An 18,338-nucleotide genomic window follows, 5' to 3' on the forward strand; every position below is an offset into this window, starting at 1 on the left:
CTCCTGGCCACTGCAGCCTCGACCTGCTGGGTTCTGGCGATCCTTCCGCCTCAGCCTTCCAAGTAGCTGGAATTGCAAGCATGTGCTACCACGCCCAGCTGATTTTTTGATTTATTGTAGAGATGAGGTCTTGCTGCCCAGGCGGGTCTCGAACTTGTGGGTTCAGGCAGTCTACTCACCTCAGCCTCCCAAAGGCGCGGGATTATAGGCTGAGCCACTGAGCCCGGCTACCCATTTCTTTACATATTGCTTACAGCTTCTTTTACGTGGCAGAGTTGAGTATTTGCAATGGGCTGCATAGTCCAAAGCCTAAAATATTTTTTATCTGTCCCTTTAAAAATAAGTTTGCCAGCCTCTGCTTTAGAGTCTTGCTACTCAAAGCCAGGTCCTTGGCGGGGCAGCAGCAGCTTAGAATAGGTGCTTGTTAGAAGTGTAGAATTCTAGCAGGGCTCGGTGGCTCAGCCTGTAATCCTGCGCCTTTGGGAGGCTGAGGTGAATAGAGTGCCTGAGCCCACGGGTTCAAGACCCGCCTGGGCAGCGAGACCTCATCTCTACAATAAATCAAAAAGTCAGCCAGGCGTGGTAGCGCATGCCTATAATTCCGGCTACTTGGAAGGCTGAGGCGGAAGGATTACCGGCGCCCAGCAGGTCAAGGCTGCGGTGGCTGGGAGCGGTCATTGCACTCCAGTCTGGGCAACAGAGTGAGACTCCAACTCAAAAAAAAAAAAAAAAAGAAGTGCGGAATCCCTGATCTCAGCCCACACCTTTTAATTAGATCCCCTGGTCTTGGTGTACTTACTGAAATTTAAGAAGCACTGCTTTAGACTGTATGAACTCATCATTTGATGCATGATGACTTTTGTTCTTAGTAACTATAACTGCCCAGAGGTGAAGTTTCTGATCAGACCATGTTTATAATATTTTTCATTAAAAACTTTACTTTTGAGCAAAGTTATAAACTCATTTACATGAAGTAGAATTTATTATTACAGGGTATTTCACGGAACTGTAGCAAAGCAGCTCATGGTCAGAATATGTTGTTTTCTAGGGTTTCTCATGTAAAACTGTGTTCATCCTTTCGGTGTCTCTGGCTTGGGATTTCTTTCTTGTCTTTGCTGGGTATTTTAGGCGGTATGACTACAAAATTGGACTTGTCTCAGGAAAGGGGGCTATATTCCTCTAGTCCTAGAGGTAATTGCTGCCCTTCCACTCCTTAGGATGAAATCCATCTTCTCCATGATGACAGAGGTCCGGTCTTAGAAGCTTTGGTAGCCAGGGCCATCCGAAATATTGAGATGACCCAAGAAGATGTCCGACTCATTGGGCTCAGTGCCACCCTCCCCAACTATGAAGATGTAGCCACCTTTCTGCGTGTTGACCCTGCTAAGGGCCTCTTCTATTTTGACAACAGGTATAAGAAAAGACTGGGTGAAATTTAGCCATGGTGACCTACTATTCTCTTTACCCCTTTTCAGGGAGTGCTATTGAGCTGGGTTTTAGAAGGGCGGTTTTGATGTGGTATGAATCAAAAAAGAGGAATATTGCTCCTGGGGCAGTGAAAAGAACTGTTTGTTTCCTTAGTATTCTCTTTCAAAAGCCTCATTTGTCTAACTTGTACTTCTAGCTTCCGCCCAGTGCCTCTGGAACAGACTTATGTGGGCATCACAGAGAAAAAAGCTATTAAGCGTTTTCAGATCATGAATGAAATCGTCTATGAGAAAATCATGGAACATGCTGGAAAAAATCAGGTCTGTTCTTGGTTTGCTGTTTTTTTTGAACCCTATTCTTTTTAATTTTTGACTCACCAATAATTATGCAAGATGACAAAGAGAAGACACAACATAAATCAACAATATCAGGCATGAAATAAGATATTACTACAAAAGCTGTAACCATTAAAAGAATTATAGAACTCTGTGAACAGTTCTGTGCTCATAAGTTTGAAAACTTAGAAGTTTTCAACACTTCCAACTACCAGATGTAGCATAGATGAAATAGATAACTTGGATAATCCTATGACTATTAAAAAATTGAATCTGCCATTTTATTTTACATTTTTATTTACTTATTTATTTGTTTGTTTATTTATTGAGTTGGAGTCTCACTCTGTCGCCCAGACTGGAGTGCAGTGGCTGCTCCCGGCCACTGCAGCCTCGACCCACTGGGCTCCGGCGATCCTTCTGCCTCAGCCTTCCGAGTAACTGGAGTTACAGGCATGCGCTACAATGCCCGGCTGATTTTTTTATTTATTGTAGAGATGAGGTCTCGCCAAGTTGCCCAGGTGGGTCTCGAACCCGCAGGCTCAGGCAATCCATTCACCTCAGCCTCCCAAAGCGCAGGATTAGAGGCCGAGCCACCAAGCCCAGCTACTTATTTATTTTTTAAGTCAGAGTCTTACTCTACCACCCAGGCTAGAGTGTAGTGGTATGCCCACAGCAACTACAGCTTCGACTTGCTGCACTCAGGTCATCCTTCTGCCTCAGCCTTCTGGGTAGCTGGAACCACAGGTATGTACCACCAGTCCCAGCTAATTTTTTGACTTATAGAGACGAGGACTTGCCAAGTTGCCCAGACTGGTCTCGGACCCCTGGGCTCAGGCAGTCCTCTTGCCTCTGCCTCCCAAAGTGCTGGGATTACAGGCATGAGCCACTGCACCTGGCTGGATTTGTCATTTTAAAATTCTCCCAAAAGATATTCCCAGGTCCAGATAATTATTCTGTCTGTTCATAGTATTCAGAGATCCTTACATAAAAGATTTAGGTAGCTTACACTAAAAGTACGAGACAGAAAAAATAGAGATGAAAAGTAAATGCCAGTGAAGAGGGCATCTTACTAGGAAGTTAGTAGGATAGAATTTTTAGATTGGACATTAAGATGAACAGTGTTGGCTATTACAAAAAGTAAGGAAAAGTGACTGGTTATGTTATTTCTTTTTGTCTGATAAAAGAAGTATATGAATTTATATGAAGAGACAGATTTTTTTCTTGGCGCTAAATTCTAAGAGGACTCTATTTCCTACGTCACAGTAGCCTCAGACTTATTTCCTAAGTCCTTTTGTAAGTAATATGATATTTTAGCTGATATTTTGTCAGACACATCTTCATGTGGTTTTGACTCTTGTTAAGTGCCCAAGCACAAATTCTTAATTGAGATTCCTGAATTTGCATTCATAGTACTTGTAGTATGTTTAAACTTGCTGTCCACAACAGGGTGCTGGAATTAATTTTCCAGCTTCTTCTGAGCCAGCATGCATTCCTCTGTTCACGACCTTGGCTTCTGGTGATGGTGTTGCAGCCTCTGCTCCTGCTTTGGGTGTGTTGGGCCTATGAGAGTGGCTGCCAGAGCTGTGCCTTGTGACTGTGGCCAACTGTGGCTTCTCTTAGGTGCTGGTGTTTGTCCATTCCCGGAAGGAGACTGGAAAGACGGCTAGGGCCATCCGGGACATGTGCCTAGAGAAGGACACTCTGGGTCTGTTTCTGAGAGAGGGTTCAGCCTCCACGGAAGTCCTGCGGACAGAAGCTGAGCAGTGCAAGGTGAAGTGGGCCAGCTGGGTGCTCTCATTCCTACCTGGTCACCATCTCCATCCATCATCCCAGACAAATGCTCTGGGCTGCATCATGGTGCTGTTGTCTCACATGGGTTAATTGGATTGGATATGGTTATGTGACATAAGTAAGGGGCAGATGGAGAGATTTCCTTAGTCCTTAGAAGACCCCTACAAGCCTTGCCTCATCCCCTGCTTTTTGTTTCACAGAACCTAGAGCTGAAGGATCTTCTGCCTTATGGCTTTGCTATTCATCATGCAGGCATGACCAGAGTTGATCGAACACTTGTGGAGGATCTATTTGCTGATAAACATATTCAGGTGAGGGTGGCAAAGCTTTTGGGGGAGCAGGTGACACAGACTTCAGAAGACCTGAAATGTCAAAGGTTGTATCCTGTGTTTGTCCTGGTACTCTGGCCCAGGTAGACCCGATTAGAGAATTGTGGTAGATATAGGAGTTAACACACATGCCACTTCTCCAACTCTTCACATCCTGCATGAGGGTGTATGAGTGCGTTTAGGGAAATGCCAGAGGAGCATAACAAAGCAAGCACTTTGATGATTCCAGTTAACTCCACATATTGTCTCATAAGGTCAGGACCTTGTTGCCTCTTTCAGGAGAGCCCATATTTTAAGTTTTCTGTTAACCTTTAGTTGATTAATATATGTCTATACTTCTGACTCTTAGGCATCTCTTGAACCTTGAAATGTTAATGCTTGCATAGATGAGGAACCCAAAGAATCCTTTCCCTTACATTGACAAGTACTGGGACACACCTCCCACCCCCAGTTCTGTTCCTCTCATAGTCCTGTTAGATGTTCTGAGACGAGTTGCCTAGAGAAATCAGGGATATTAGTCCTCAGTGGTGACCTCTGTTTTCCTCATTCCCTTGCCTTGCCTCTCTAGGTTTTAGTTTCCACAGCAACTCTAGCTTGGGGTGTGAATCTCCCTGCACATACAGTCATCATCAAAGGCACTCAGGTATACAGCCCAGAGAAGGGGCGCTGGACTGAACTAGGAGCACTGGACATCCTGCAGGTACACAGCCTTTGAGTTTATTCTCAGTGGGAATAAGTATCCTGTGCTTCAAAGCAAGGATGTTGGAAAGATGGCAGATCAAAGGCCAACTTCCATAATGTAGACTCTGGATCAAAACCAGAAGCTCTCTGCTTTAGCGTTCTTGGTTTGCTATCTCTGACCTAGATGCTTGGACGTGCTGGAAGACCCCAGTATGACACGAAGGGTGAAGGCATACTCATCACATCTCATGGGGAGCTACAGTACTACCTGTCTCTTCTCAACCAGCAACTTCCTATTGAGAGCCAGATGGTATCAAAGCTTCCTGACATGCTCAATGCGGAAATTGTGCTAGGGAATGTCCAGAATGCAAAGGTAGGGGAGGGCTCTGCCCATGAAACTTCTTTCCTCTTCTAAAGAGATGGGTACGTAGAGTGGGTTGTTCTCTAGTTTTCTGTGGTCAGCGGTATCCAGAGCCCTCCAACTCCTGCACCCATATCCTCTTCACTAAAGCTTCTCAGGCTTGCCAGGCAGTTCCCCTTGTTACCAAGATCTTAGAAAGGATGCTTGGTGCTTTTAATAATGAAATACTGTAAACATTCAGAATGTGATTTGATATATATCCTTGTAGTTATGAATTAATTTCTAAGCAGTTAATAGAAGCTTTTTATTTGGACATCAGTTTTCCTATTTAAGAACCACGAGCTGTCTCTTGTAGGATGCAGTGAACTGGCTAGGTTACGCCTACCTGTATATCCGAATGCTCCGATCCCCAACCCTCTATGGCATCTCTCATGATGACCTCAAGGGAGATCCCCTGCTGGACCAGCGCCGACTAGACCTGGTGCACACTGCTGCCTTGATGCTGGACAAGAACAATCTGGTCAAGTATGACAAGAAGACAGGCAACTTCCAGGTCAGTGGGGTGAGGGCTTTGTGGCAAATGTCTTAGCAAAAGTTGTAGGCCCAGGAGAAAATAATTTCAGATTATTCCTTTAACTTGATTACTGCCTATCTGATTGCCTGTTACATAAGATAGTAGACAGATAAGTGGGATTGAACTGTGCCCTTTGAACTTAGGAACTAAAATGGTGTCTGTTTCTCCATATCTCAAGTTGAGGTGGATAGCTGAGCTGTTTTGTCTACACTTGTATATTATGAGTTCATCCAGTTGTCCAATTATTAGGACAGTAACTTATAGGACAGTAACTTAGGTGTCCATAATTAGAGGTTTGAGCTCATGGTCAGCCTGGACTGAGTCTGCCTTCTCTCTAGGTGACAGAACTGGGCCGTATAGCCAGCCACTACTACATCACCAATGACACAGTACAGACCTACAACCAGCTGCTGAAGCCTACCCTGAGTGAGATTGAATTGTTCAGAGTCTTCTCATTATCCTCTGAGTTCAAGAACATTACTGTAAGAGAGGTGAGCCTATGTAGCATGCCGGAATGGGGAGATGGTACCCACCGCCAAGTTGCTGGATGGTTTCTCTCCTTGGACACTTGACTTTTCCTTGACCTGTCTCCTCCTCGTGGCAGGAGGAGAAGCTGGAGCTGCAGAAGCTGCTGGAGAGGGTACCGATCCCTGTAAAGGAGAGCATTGAAGAGCCCAGTGCCAAGGTGAGCCTGTCTCCTCTTTGCTTGTGATAAGAATCAGGTAGTTTTAATAATCTTCTAAAAGAGGAACCTTGAATTTGGGTTCATATGTGGTACCCTGGTCAGTTCTTTCAGTTATTGCTCTCTTCTCACATCCTTATGCTTTTTTTTTTTTTTATTTGGAGTCTCACTCTGCCCAGGCTGGAGTGCAATGGCAGGCTCATAGCTTCTGTAGCCTTGACCTGCTGGGCTCAAGTGGTCCTTCCGCCTCAGCCTTCCAAGTAACTACAGACACGCGTCACCATGCCCAGATACTTTTTAAAAATTTTTTGTACAGATGAGGTCTTGCCAAGTTACTCAGGCTGATCTCGAACCCATGGCCTCAGGCAGTCCTCTCACCTTGGCCTCCCATAGTGTTGAGGTTGTAGGTGTGAGCCACTGTCTAGCCTCCTTCTGCTTTTTATATGGAATAATAGTTATTTATTTATTTATTTTTGAGTTGGAGTCTCACTCTGTCGCCCAGACTGGAGTGCAGTGGCTGCTCCCGGCCACTGCAGCCTCGACCTGCTGGGCTCCGGCGATCCTTCCGCCTCAGCCTTCCAAGTAGCCGGAACTACAGGCATGTGCTACTATGCCCGGCTGATTTTTTGATTTATTGTAGAGATGAGATCTTGCTGCCCAGGTGGGTCTCGAACCCGCGGGCTCAGGCAATCCACTCACCTCAGCCTCCCAAAGGCGCGGGATTACAGGCTGAACCACCGAGCCTGGCTAGAATAATAGTTATTTAGTATCTGTAAATCAAGAGTTATAGGTCTACCTGGCATGGATGCAGAAATGTAATTCACTTTCTTAGACTGTTCAGTGATTGGCCTCCTGCTGACTGACCTTGTTTCTTTCTAGATCAACGTGCTTCTCCAAGCCTTCATCTCGCAGCTGAAATTAGAGGGCTTTGCACTGATGGCTGACATGGTATATGTTACACAGGTGAGGGCAGAGTTGTATCAGGGCTGAGAAGAGCCTGAGCAGTTCCAGCCCCTTGTGTGTTTTGTGCATTCTGGAGAAAAGGAGGCCTGACACTGGTGAGATAGGAGGAATGCTTAGTTCTGACCTGGTGGGCACATGTGTGGTACAGCCACTCTTGTGGCATGTGAGAAAGGCAAGGCCTTCGGAGAGAATGGTGGGAGGCTCCGCAGGCCCTCAGACAGTAAGAGCCCAGGACACAGTGTCTGCTTCCTAACAGATGAGCTTCTTCTCACTGTGGCTTCAGGGCTCATAAATCCAGAAATGGCAGTGTTTTATTAGCTACTTTTTCTCTTTATCTCTCGGATAGGTCACTGGTACTCTTACTCTTCCTAGACTCTTAAATGCTAAATGAGTCAAAAGCTTTATAATTATATGGTGAACATTAGGTTAAATGTTGTGTAGTGACCTTGAGCTGCACTTTTCTATCTGTTCCACATTCAGCAAGCAAGTTCTGTATCTATTTTATAGAAAGGAGTAAAGACAGAGGGGACTTTGCTTTTGAGTTGACATGGGTGAATGCATGAGAACTCGAGGTCATGTACCATGTGTGGAGTGGTTTCATGAAACTTAAACATTGGAATTGTGTCTTTCCCTAGTCGGCTGGCCGGTTGATGCGTGCCATCTTTGAAATTGTCCTGAACCGAGGTTGGGCACAGCTTACAGACAAGACCCTGAACCTCTGCAAAATGATTGACAAGCGCATGTAAGGGCCCAGTGAGCTGGAGGCTGGTCACCATGGGTTTGGTGAGGGGTCCCCAGACTGGGGGTGTGATGGGAAAGCCTTGGGGTGCATCTGATCTACAGTACTGATGCCCAGAGTGTGACCTGAACCTGGGTGCAAGTGAAGAAGAGGAAAGGCCCTCTGCAGTGGGGATAGGGAGTGGGGGAATGGTGGTGGCCAGTGATGGCTCTGAGGCCTCACTGCTGGCATAGTTTCAGACATCTGTCTTTAATGACTGTCTTGTGTGATCACTAAACAATTGGAAGCCGTGATGGGGGCAGTTTATTACAGCCCCGCAGAAGGGACAACACTTTGTCTCTTTCCTGGATAGGTGGCAGTCCATGTGTCCTCTGCGCCAGTTCCGGAAACTTCCTGAGGAGGTAGTGAAAAAGATTGAGAAGAAAAACTTCCCCTTTGAGCGTCTGTACGACCTGAATCATAATGAGATAGGTGTGTGAGAAGCCCTTATTCTCATCCTCAACTGCCCAGGCGTCTTTCCAAGCCGGCACACTCTGCAGTTCCTAGACCCTGTGCACTAATAACCTTTGCTCATTTCTCACATTCCCTGGAATACAGGCTAATTCTTGGTCTTGGGACTTTGAATCCTCTGGCCTCCACTGACAATAAAGGGAAGAACCTGCCCATCAGAGTGCAACTTGTCCCTTTTTCACAGCAGCCCTCAGGCCTGGTTTGCAGATGCAGTAGTCTGGCTGGGCTACAACCTCAGTCCTCTCGTGTCCTCATAGGGGAGCTTATCCGCATGCCAAAGATGGGGAAGACCATTCACAAATACGTCCACCTGTTTCCCAAGCTGGAGCTGTCAGTACACTTGCAGCCCATCACACGCTCCACCCTGAAAGTGGAGCTGACCATCACGCCAGATTTCCAATGGGATGAAAAGGTAAGGCTTTGGTGTGCAGAGGGAGCTAGACTGGAGGTGCTTAGTCCCCACACTGGCCCATGTTCCTTTTATCTGTGCTTATGTTGGCAGGTCCACGGTTCATCAGAGGCTTTCTGGATTCTAGTGGAGGATGTGGACAGCGAGGTGATTTTGCATCATGAGTATTTTCTCCTCAAGGCCAAGTATGCCCAGGATGAGCACCTCATCACATTCTTCGTACCTGTCTTTGAACCACTGCCCCCTCAGTACTTCATCCGCGTGGTGTCTGACCGCTGGCTTTGTGAGTGTCTCCTCTCCAGGGTCCCCTAGGAACAGGCACTCCAAGGGTGATGAAGAATGTCTTGTCTGTCCTGGGCTTGCTTTTGTTGAGGAAGGTGGTCCATGTGCTGCCTATGGCTTCCACTGTTCATGGAGGGCTGTGAAGGGCCGTCAGGTAAAGATAACAATGCTTGGTACACTTCCCATTTCTTCTCTGGCAGCTTGTGAGACCCAGCTGCCTGTGTCCTTCCGGCACCTGATCCTGCCAGAAAAGTACCCACCTCCAACTGAACTTTTGGACCTGCAGCCCTTGCCCGTGTCTGCTCTGAGAAACAGTGCCTTTGAGAGTCTTTACCAAGATAAATTTCCTTTCTTCAATCCCATTCAGACCCAAGGTAGGTGTTCCCATTCCTGGGTAGTTGGTTCCTTTGGAGGCCTTTCAAGGTCACCTGGAGACAGATGTGTTCTGCACAGGCAGGGAAGTGGGGCGCTCAGGAGCTTGCCAGACCTAGGAGCTCATTGTTGTGACTGTTAGCCCACCAGGACATTTTTTTTCTTGAAAGTCCTTAGTTACAGTTGAATTTGCTTTGTTGTTCTGCATGTCTCCCTGAGAAGGGTCGGTAGAGCAAGGCTTTACTGTGGCATGTTGTCATTTCTCAGGCTCAGGAGGCAAGGTGCCTGCCCCTGATGCGCAAGTGTTGAACTAGAGTTTATGGCCTTGATGCCACCTCCTCCCTGATCACTATAAATAATGGCTGTGTTAACAGAGCACACACTGTGTTCTAAGCCCTGGGCTGAGTACATCACCAGTGTTTTCTCTTTTGTTCCTCCCACCAATCCTGTGAGGGGTTTACTATTTGAGATACTGCTATTAGTATGCCATTTTATTTTATTTATTTATTTATCTTTTATTTTTTGTTTTTGAGTTGGAGTCTTTGTCGCTCCAGTGCAGTGTAGTGGCATGCTCATGGCTACCACAGTCTCGACCTGCTGGGCTCAAGCAATCCTTCCGCTTCCAGCCTTCTAACTAGCTAGAACTACAGGCATGTGCCACAACACCCAGCTATTTTTTTTATTTATTGTAGAGATGAGGTCTTACTGTGTTGCCCAGGCTGGATTCAAACCTGTGGGGTCGGATAATCCTCTTGCCTCCGTCTCCCATAGTGTTGGGATTATAGGCGTGAGCCACTGTGTCTGGCTTAGTGTGCCATTTTATAGATGAGGAAAGTGAGGCATGGAGAGATATCCTGGTTGAACCAGCTAATGCATAGTAGAACTTGGATTTTAATCCAGTCTTGATGCCAGTCTTTTCTATATTAGACTATTTGCACAAAATAACATGAGAGTGTTGAAGGGGCAGAGAAAGGGATCCAGTTTCCTTTTATTCTGTGTGCTGCTTGCTGAGACGCAAATAAGGATACTTGATCCCTTTTGCTTTTGTCACTCTTTGCATCTCCAGGGGACCCGCACTCTTAATCTTGGCCTGTTCCCCTTTACCTGTTGAGTGGGAGGGAGAAAGTAAGAGAGAGATACAGCAGGCTGGAGATGTCATCGCCCCTCTGTGTATTCCACAGCTGACTGACCTTGTTTCCCACATTGTCCTCTGTTGTGACAGGTGGTCCATGTCCTGTCTATCTCCTCTCCCCTGTTAGTACTCAGACCGCTTCTCTGTTGGTTTCTAGTGTTTAACACCGTGTACAACAGTGATGACAATGTGTTTGTGGGGGCCCCCACGGGCAGCGGGAAGACCATCTGTGCAGAGTTTGCCATCCTGCGGATGCTGCTGCAGAACTCAGAAGGTCGCTGTGTCTACATCACACCCATGGAGGCCCTGGCAGAGCAGGTGTGACGTGGTGCTATGTCATATGAATTTCCCCAGAAGCCATTTCACCTAGGCTTCCAGATAGAGTTTCTAAGCCCTGAAATTTGCAGGTTCATTTCCTGTTTGTGTACTAAACAAAAGCTTCCCTGTCACTCAACGGCTGATGTGGGATTAGAAAGTAGTTTGAAATCTGCAGAACAGCAGGTCTCTGGCGTATCAGTTTTTCCTCATAACAAGTGAAGGGTACCTGGCGTGGCCTGATGTTCTGCCCTCCCTCCCAATGCCTGCCAGGTGTACATGGACTGGTATGAGAAGTTCCAGGACAGGCTTAACAAGAAGGTGGTGCTCCTGACAGGAGAGACCAGTACAGACCTGAAGCTGCTGGGCAAAGGCAACATCATCATCAGCACCCCTGAGAAGTGGGACATACTTTCCCGGCGGTGGAAGCAGCGCAAGAATGTCCAGAACATCAACCTCTTCGTAGTGGATGAGGTCCACCTCATTGGGGGCGAGAATGGGGTACGACTTGACCTTGCAGCACAGACGAGGGGCTAGGGTTAGCCGAGTGACCTTGACATTGGGCCTTATAGTTTGGGTCCGAGGCTGGAGACTTGGGGCTTCTTCCCAGAGATTCTGCGTGCTGCCTTCCAAAAGGACTGCTTGAAATTTTTTGTAATAATTTTGAAAATAGCATTGCTTAGTGGAGGTTGGCATTTATGGGGGAAGTACAAAGACAGGAGGGCCCCTAACTATAAAGAAGAATTAGATCATTTCAAGGCTACTGAACTATTCACAAAGGGGACCTCTGGGCAGATGGTGAGGAGCCTGGGCCTGCAGTGATTTCCTGCTCCCTCTTTCCTAGCCTGTCCTAGAAGTGATCTGTTCCCGGATGCGTTACATCTCCTCCCAGATCGAGCGGCCCATTCGCATTGTGGCTCTTAGCTCCTCACTCTCCAATGCTAAGGATGTGGCCCATTGGCTAGGCTGCAGTGCCACCTCCACTTTCAACTTCCACCCTAATGTGCGCCCTGTCCCCTTGGAGCTACACATCCAGGTAGGACCTACTCTCCCCATCCTTCTGTGACTTCAGGTGTCTCCCGAGTGACTCAGATCTTGTAACCCTGAGTCTTTTCTCTTGGTCTCCAGGGCTTCAACATTAGCCATACACAAACTCGCCTGCTCTCCATGGCCAAGCCTGTGTACCATGCTATCACCAAGCACTCACCCAAGAAGCCTGTCATTGTCTTTGTCCCGTCTCGGAAGCAGACGCGCCTCACTGCTATTGACATCCTCACCACATGTGCAGCAGACATCCAGCGGCAAAGGTGGGGTGGGATCTGGCTTTTGGAGGTGGATGGTGAGAAGAGTTCTGTTATGAGAGGTTGGCTCACCCTGGAGGGTGTCCCGATTATGAGGGTGGTAGTTAGTCCCATCTGGGCAAGGGCTGGGCCTACACAGCTGGCAGGGTATTTGCTACAGATGGAATCACTGTGAGCTGAGCTGGTGCTCATGCCATACAGGTTCTTACACTGCACCGAGAAGGATCTGATTCCATACCTAGAGAAGCTGAGTGACAGCACGCTCAAGGAAACGCTGTTAAATGGGGTGGGCTACCTACATGAAGGGCTCAGCCCCATGGAGCGACGCCTGGTGGAGCAGCTCTTCAGTTCTGGTAAGAAACCCTCGTGGCACAGAGTGAGATTATAGCAAAGGCTGTTGCCAAGTGGGGGTGTTAGACTTCAGGGTGTGGGTGGTCATATTTTTCTACAGCATGTTGGCTGTTTTCAAAATACTGTTAGGATTATTTTGTCTGTTATCTCACTTGATCCTCCCAAGAGCCTTATGATGTGGGTGGGACAAATACTGTCCCTCCTTGCCAGATGAGAAAACAGGCAGGCACATAAGTTTGTTTTATTTCAGAAATTGGCTTTCTAGAATCCAGGACCTTTGGCCAGTAGGCCTGGTTCTCCATAGATGCCAGATTTCCCAGGATTGTTAGATTTTAGGGTTGCAGTATATGGTAGAGCTCTATGGTCTCCCTTGGGCGGTTTCTTGCTGACCATTTTCCTGTGGCATCCCACACAGTTTTACCATATTGACAATGCTTCTTGGAGCCTCAGTGGAGACCCTCTTGCTGGAATCAGTTACTGTCACTCTTTGACCGTTGAATCTACTTGGTTTGGGGCATGCTCAAGAGTGATCTCAATTTTGCCTGTGTGTGCTGTACCAGCCTATGATTGAGTGAATATTAGCACTTTCTAGTCAGACATCCGGTTGGTCAGCAGTAGTATAAGCCTTGCTTTTCCTGGGTTTTGGGTTCTATTCCAGGATTACCTTGTTTGCTGTAGTCCCCAGAGCAGGGCACCAATGGCATGGAGCTACTTCTCACAGCACTGTTAGCTCTCTCAGTCGTGTTAGACTCTGTTCCCAGCCAGCTTGCTCTGAGTTCTGAAATGTAGCACAAGGAAGCCACCGCCTGCCCACAAGACAGTGAGCACTCTTCACACAGGGAACTCTGCCCTCAGTCTTCCTTTTCCCTCTGCTGCTCAGGGGCTATCCAGGTGGTGGTGGCTTCTCGGAGTCTCTGCTGGGGCATGAACGTGGCTGCCCACCTGGTGATCATCATGGACACTCAGTACTACAATGGCAAGATCCACGCGTGAGTATAGTTGGTGCTTTGTGTTAATGCACACCTCCCTCCCAAAATGAATAGAAGTCTGCAAGTACAGAAATTAAGCTATTTTAAAGAAAAGTTGTTAAGGAAATAACATAATTTTTTTCCCTAAAATGCAGATTCTTTGAAATGAATTTTATTTGTGGGTTCATTCTTTTTTTTTTTTTTGAGTTGGAGTCTTACTCTGTTGCCCAGGCTGGAGTGCAGTGGCACGCTCACGGCCATCTCACCCTCAACCTGCTGGGCTCAGGTAATCCTTCCACCTCAGCCTTCCAAGTAACTGGAACTACAGGCGCGTGCCACCACGCCTGGTTAATTTTTTGATTGATTGTAGAGATGAGGTCTCACCAAGTTGCCCAGGCTAGTTTCGAACGCCTGGGCTCAGGCAGTCTTCTCGCCTGTACCTCCCAAAGTGCTGGGATTACAAGTGTGAGCCACCATGCTGGGCTGTAGGTTCATTTTTATTTTTTATTTAGTTATTTATTTTTTGAGTTGGAGTCTCACTCAGTCCCCCAGACTGGAGTGCAGTGGCCACTCCCAGCCACCGCAGCCTCGACCTGCTGGGCTCCGCCGATCCTTCCACCTCAGCCTTCCAGTAGCGGAACTACAGGCACGCACTACCATGCCTGGCTAATTTTTTTTTTATTTATTGTAGAGATGAGGTCTCACCTGCCCAGGCGGGTCTCAAACCCGTGGGCTCAGGCAATCCACTCACCTCAGCCTCCCAAAACACTGGGATTACAGGCTGAGCCACCAAGCCCGGCTATGTAGGTTTATTTTTAATGTCTGAACGTGCTTCTAGGTTTTGGTTAAAGTCAGGCCATTGATAACTCTTGAAATACACAGCTATTAAGTTGGAAAAGCTTGACTTACACATTTGATCCTTTAATAAGGAGTTACTTTGCTTTGGTATTAGATCAGTTTGAAGCTTTGGTAAATCGTGAGCAACAAATTCATAACCCTTACACTTGAAAACTAAAATGAGGTATAGGTAAGCAAATGAAACTAGTTCCTAAGCACTAAAGTTCATAAACAGGTTTTGCTGTAATTCGACCATCTCTGTCTGTATTTGCATTTTACCCTTACTTTGACATTTAAGGGAGTCAGGCCTCCTGAGTGTGGTCTCCATGTTGATGCGCCTTTCATTTCTTTCCCTCTTCTGTCACTAGCTATGTGGACTACCCCATCTATGATGTGCTCCAGATGGTAGGCCACGCCAACCGCCCCTTGCAGGATGATGAGGGCCGCTGTGTTATCATGTGCCAGGGCTCCAAAAAGGTTAGTCCTGGGTTCATGGTTTCTTGAAATCCACAGCCTCAGGCCAGATTCCATAATCTTTCTTTTAATAGAAGTTTTTAGTAACTTTTGTAGTCTATCAACTTCTGCCTTTTATTTTTACATTGCTTTTGTAATAAACCTGTCAGCCAAATGGAATTTTACTGCCTTTTGCTTTTATTGCTTCTGTTGATTCCATGTTTTGCAGTCTCTATCCTCTTTGGTTCCTCTTTCCTCATGCACTGCTTACAGCCCTGCCTCATGACTCGGTGTATCCCTCCTCCCACTGTATACATAACCAGTGATGCCACTTCCTGAATGGGTCGTTTTTTTCCATTTTGGTATTATGTCTCATACAGGGGCCATTCCCTGTTGATTTGCCCTTGGCCCTTTATGACCATGTTGCTGTTAACTCTTCGTTACTATCTCCCCCTCCCCCAACTCACAGGATTTCTTCAAAAAATTCTTATATGAGCCATTGCCAGTAGAGTCTCACCTGGACCACTGTATGCATGACCATTTCAATGCTGAGATTGTTACCAAGACCATTGAAAACAAGCAGGATGCTGTGGACTACCTCACTTGGACCTTTCTGTACCGCCGCATGACACAGAACCCCAATTATTACAACCTGCAGGGTTAGTGGACTTGGGAGCATACTTTTTCCTTTGGTGGTTTTCACAGCTCTCGCTGGGATGGGCAATTCCCTGAGACTCCCAGTGAACTCTCACCCCCACAGGCATCTCCCATCGACACTTGTCTGACCACTTGTCAGAGCTGGTGGAGCAGACCCTGAGTGACCTGGAGCAGTCCAAGTGCATCAGCATTGAGGACGAGATGGATGTGGCGCCTCTGAACCTGGGCATGATTGCTGCCTACTATTATATCAACTATACCACCATTGGTGAGGGGCTGATAGCAGCTTGTGTCTGTGTCTGCGGAGAGCCTTCTCTTGCGCAGGAGTCTGGAGCCCACTGATGGGAGGGTGTCAGGGCTGCAGGTGACTCATGTGTTTGTCAGGGGGATGGCATTGCAGAAGAGAGCAGTGCCCAGGCAGTTTTGCTCCTTTTCCACCTGCTTTTGGCTCCTCTCAAATTTCATTTTCCCTCAGAGCTCTTCAGCATGTCCCTGAATGCCAAGACCAAGGTGCGAGGGCTTATTGAGATCATCTCTAATGCTGCAGAGTATGAGAACATTCCCATCCGGCACCATGAAGACAACCTCCTGCGGCAGGTGAGGACATCAGTTTCAGGAGAACATCTTTGGAGTTGACACTTGGCCTGTGTGCCCAAAGCACTTGGTGTCCCTGCCACCAACACCCCTGTACACATCCTCCCACACCCAGCACTCATCTTCCCTCCTCCATACCTCCTTCATACATATCTCCATCTGCCCATACCCCTCTGAGTACTGAAAGGTTGTGAATCTGGGCCATGTGGTGCTTTTGTCCGGAGCTGGTCATCTGTTCATCACCAGGTATTTTTCTTCCACTTTCTAGTTGGCTCAGAAGGTCCCTCACAAGCTGAATAACCCTAAGTTCAATGATCCGCACGTCAAGACCAACCTGCTTCTGCAGGCTCACTTGTCCCGCATGCAGCTGAGTGCTGAGCTGCAGTCAGATACAGAGGAAATCCTTAGTAAGGTAGAGTGTGGGTGTGGGTTAGGGGGGCCAGTGGTAGCCTAGAAGTCTCAGCTCTAACACTGCCTGCTCTGGCATTTCCTTTCCTGTTCAGGCAATCCGGCTCATCCAGGCCTGTGTGGACGTCCTCTCCAGCAATGGGTGGCTCAGCCCTGCTCTCGCAGCCATGGAACTCGCCCAGATGGTCACCCAAGCCATGTGGTCCAAGGACTCATACCTGAAGCAACTGCCACACTTCACTTCAGAGCATATCAAGCGTTGTACAGACAAGGTGAGCTGGGTCGGCCTGGAGTGTTGGGTGAATGAACCTGAGGAGCCAAGTGTCATAGGCCAGGGGCAGAATGTGGGAGGTGAGTCTCCGGAGGGGAAGTGTTTCATTCTGGTTCCTCTGAGGTGTTCCCTGTTGAAATGCTAGAGCGACTGCCAACTGTGAGCCTTATTATTTCTGGAACTGTGTCTTCTTTAGGTGACTCAATAGTATAGAAAGTAAAATCAGCAGTTCTGTGTAGCCAGTGTCATTTGCTGCTGGCATGTGTTCTGTTTCCTTCCCTGACTTCTGAATACCCACTGCAGGGAGTAGAAAGTGTTTTCGACATTATGGAGATGGAGGATGAAGAACGGAACGCGTTGCTTCAGCTGACTGACATCCAGATCGCAGATGTGGCCCGCTTCTGTAACCGCTATCCTAATATTGAACTGTCCTATGAAGTAGTGGATAAGGACAGCATTCGCAGGTAAGCCAGAAATGCTCCCTGCTAGGCACAGAATAATGGTGTGCCAGGCACCCCCTGCCATGTTGCTGACATGCTGCCCTGCTTTCTTCCCTGCAGTGGCGGGCCAGTGGTGGTGCTGGTGCAGCTGGAGCGAGAGGAGGAAGTCACGGGCCCTGTTATTGCGCCTCTGTTCCCACAGGTGTGTTCTGGTAGCTGGCAGTATTACCAGGTGTCAACTCACCCTGTCACTGGCTGAATCCTGTGTACAAGGGTACATTGTCATCAAGGCAGGGAAGTTTAGATAGATGACAAATCCTAATTCAAGACTGAGATCGTGGGGCCAGGGAGGAAGGTTGTTTGCTTTTTTCCTGCTTAATTTTCAACAGTTTAGATGACTGATCATTGTTTAAAACAGTTGTGCAGTATTACCAATCTCTGCGACTGTTAAGATGCATTTGTCTTTAAATGGCTCCAAGACACTTGGACTTTCTATCTGGTGTTTTTCTCTCCTTTCTCACTGCTGCTTACTCTGCTTCTAATTGCTTTGTTCTTTACCATAAAAAAAGAAATTGTGATTATATTTATGTGGGACAATAATCGAAGGCTGACAGCAGAAACCAGATAAATTGTCATGTTTAATTATGTAAACTAGTTCAGCAGGCTCTGAGGAAAGAGTCCTTTAAACTGGGATACTTGGTCTTTATGACAGTGCAGTGGCCAGCAGAGGGCTTCTGCAAGGCCTGCTTTGGATCCTCTGCTACAGGTTTGGCTCCATATGAAGATTTTTCTCATTTGGCTTATATGCCTTGTACTAAAAGAGTATCTGAGTAATGCAAAGCTGCCAGGCCCCAAAGACTAGATCTCTAATAGTAGAGTCTTGGATTCAGTGGCAAGCACTAAGTAGGAGAAGGTATCTTGGCACAAGGAAGTGAGCCAAAATCAACAAATGAATTATCTACCCATCTAAAAGTTAATTCTGCTGGGCACAGTGGCTCATGCCTGTAATGCCAGCACTTTGGGAGGCAGAGGCAAGAGATTTCTCAAGCCCAGGGGTTTGAGATCAACCTGGGCAACCTGGCAAGATTTCATTTCTACTTTTTTTTTTTTTTTTGAGTTGGAGTCTCACTCTGTCACCCAGACTGGAGTGCAGTG

The 18,338-nt window shown here is 47.2% G+C and overlaps 1 protein-coding gene across 1 annotated transcript in view; it reads left to right on the forward strand.

Annotated features, from left to right (window-relative positions):
* Window positions 1-18,338, forward strand: part of SNRNP200 (small nuclear ribonucleoprotein U5 subunit 200) — a 35,667-nt gene that overhangs the window by 16,007 nt on the left and 1,322 nt on the right. Inside the window, exons 15-43 of the mRNA XM_008059030.1 lie at window positions 1,218-1,411; window positions 1,625-1,748; window positions 3,384-3,533; window positions 3,755-3,865; window positions 4,452-4,583; window positions 4,749-4,937; window positions 5,281-5,478; window positions 5,838-5,990; window positions 6,104-6,184; window positions 7,061-7,144; window positions 7,780-7,886; window positions 8,236-8,354; window positions 8,651-8,805; window positions 8,896-9,085; window positions 9,285-9,458; window positions 10,746-10,906; window positions 11,177-11,404; window positions 11,748-11,939; window positions 12,032-12,210; window positions 12,406-12,557; window positions 13,436-13,544; window positions 14,729-14,837; window positions 15,283-15,472; window positions 15,574-15,738; window positions 15,946-16,067; window positions 16,333-16,476; window positions 16,568-16,744; window positions 17,047-17,207; window positions 17,304-17,385. Of these exons, the coding sequence (XP_008057221.1) occupies window positions 1,218-1,411; window positions 1,625-1,748; window positions 3,384-3,533; window positions 3,755-3,865; window positions 4,452-4,583; window positions 4,749-4,937; window positions 5,281-5,478; window positions 5,838-5,990; window positions 6,104-6,184; window positions 7,061-7,144; window positions 7,780-7,886; window positions 8,236-8,354; window positions 8,651-8,805; window positions 8,896-9,085; window positions 9,285-9,458; window positions 10,746-10,906; window positions 11,177-11,404; window positions 11,748-11,939; window positions 12,032-12,210; window positions 12,406-12,557; window positions 13,436-13,544; window positions 14,729-14,837; window positions 15,283-15,472; window positions 15,574-15,738; window positions 15,946-16,067; window positions 16,333-16,476; window positions 16,568-16,744; window positions 17,047-17,207; window positions 17,304-17,385 (4,332 nt within the window). The remainder of the gene's footprint in view (window positions 1-1,217; window positions 1,412-1,624; window positions 1,749-3,383; window positions 3,534-3,754; window positions 3,866-4,451; window positions 4,584-4,748; window positions 4,938-5,280; window positions 5,479-5,837; window positions 5,991-6,103; window positions 6,185-7,060; window positions 7,145-7,779; window positions 7,887-8,235; window positions 8,355-8,650; window positions 8,806-8,895; window positions 9,086-9,284; window positions 9,459-10,745; window positions 10,907-11,176; window positions 11,405-11,747; window positions 11,940-12,031; window positions 12,211-12,405; window positions 12,558-13,435; window positions 13,545-14,728; window positions 14,838-15,282; window positions 15,473-15,573; window positions 15,739-15,945; window positions 16,068-16,332; window positions 16,477-16,567; window positions 16,745-17,046; window positions 17,208-17,303; window positions 17,386-18,338) is intronic.

The sequence above is a fragment of the Carlito syrichta genome, unplaced genomic scaffold (assembly GCF_000164805.1).
Source record: "Carlito syrichta isolate Samal-C Ts95f unplaced genomic scaffold, Tarsius_syrichta-2.0.1 Scaffold303678, whole genome shotgun sequence".
NCBI lineage: Eukaryota > Metazoa > Chordata > Mammalia > Primates > Tarsiidae > Carlito > Carlito syrichta.